This window comes from Rhincodon typus, unplaced genomic scaffold (assembly GCF_021869965.1).
Source record: "Rhincodon typus isolate 14 unplaced genomic scaffold, sRhiTyp1.1 hic_rhity00014374, whole genome shotgun sequence".
Lineage (NCBI taxonomy): Eukaryota > Metazoa > Chordata > Chondrichthyes > Orectolobiformes > Rhincodontidae > Rhincodon > Rhincodon typus.
In genome coordinates this window covers 1-1179 of record NW_025980012.1, presented here as the reverse complement: position 1 = coordinate 1179, position 1179 = coordinate 1, and the positions used below count along the sequence as shown (strand labels likewise).

The 1179-nt window shown below is 56.1% G+C and overlaps 1 protein-coding gene across 1 annotated transcript in view; it reads left to right on the top strand.

The window, feature by feature from the left end:
• The window catches only part of pi4kb (phosphatidylinositol 4-kinase, catalytic, beta), a 4413-nt gene extending 3305 nt beyond the window's left edge, over window positions 1-1108 (top strand). Inside the window, exons 3-4 of the mRNA XM_048594773.1 lie at window positions 80-301; window positions 995-1108. Of these exons, the coding sequence (XP_048450730.1) occupies window positions 80-301; window positions 995-1108 (336 nt within the window). The remainder of the gene's footprint in view (window positions 1-79; window positions 302-994) is intronic.
• Window positions 1109-1179: the final 71 nt, after the last annotated feature.

Sequence of the window (1179 nt, the reverse complement as noted above, 5' to 3'; positions counted from 1 at the left end):
GAACGCAAACAACAGGGCGATGGGGTTCCGGTTCTGTGTGAGTGTGTCACTCCCCTGACTGTCCTGTCGTCTTTACCAGGCTCCCTACCTGATCTACGTGGAGGTGTTGGAGTGTGAGAACCTGGAGACGTCCCCTGTGCCCGCCCGTATCCCCGAGATCCGGATCCGGAGCACGCGCTCGGTGGAGAACCTTCCAGACTGTGCCCGCGAGCAGAGGCCTGTCAGTTTCAGCACCGTGCCCAACTACGACAACGACGATGAGGCCTGGTCAGTGGATGACATCGGGGAGCTGCAGGTCGAGGTGAGCTCCCGGGGCTAGTTGGGGGTTCGGAGAGCTGTATAGCATGAAAACTGGCCCTTCGGCCCAACCCATCCATGCTGACCCAGACATCCTGAACTAATCTAGTCCCATTTGGCCCCTATCCCTCTAAACCCTTCCTATCCATGTCCCCATCCAGATGCCTTTCAAATGTTGTAACTGTACCAGCCCCCACCCACTTCCTGTGGCAGCTCATTCCACACACGCACCACCCTCTGCGTGAAAAAGTTACCCCTCGGGTCCCTTTCCCCCCTCACCTTAAACCTATGCTCCTCTAGTTTTGGACTTCCCCTACCCCTGGGGAAAAAGACCTTGGCTATTCACCCTATCCATGCTCCTCATGATCACCCCAAGTCCTCCAACACTCCAGGGAAAATAGCCCTGGCCTATTCTAAGTCTCCCTGTCGCTGAAACCCTCCAACGTCCTTGTAAATCTTTTCTGAACCCTTTCAGGTTTAAGTACGTGTTTTATCTCTGTGAGGTGCCCCCCCACCGCCTTGCCCCAGACCTCGGTCTCTGTGGCGTTGCCAGGAAAAGCTACTGGGTGCCAACCCTGGGACAGCGCCGCACTCCCTTGGCGCCAAACCTCCACCCTGAGGTGTGTCACTGTGTTAACGTTATGTGCCTGCAGCGTGTTGTCCCTAATCCTGTTTCTGATCTCTCCAACCCCCCCAGCTTCCAGAAATCCACACCAACAGCAGCGATAACATCTCACAGTTTTCTGTGGATAGCATCACCAGCCAGGAGAGCAAGGAGCCTGTCTTTATAGCAGCTGGGGATATCAGGTAACCCCGCATCCCCTCTTCACCCCCCCCCCACCCCAATTACCCTCCCTCACACCGTCTGTCTCTCTCTCTCTC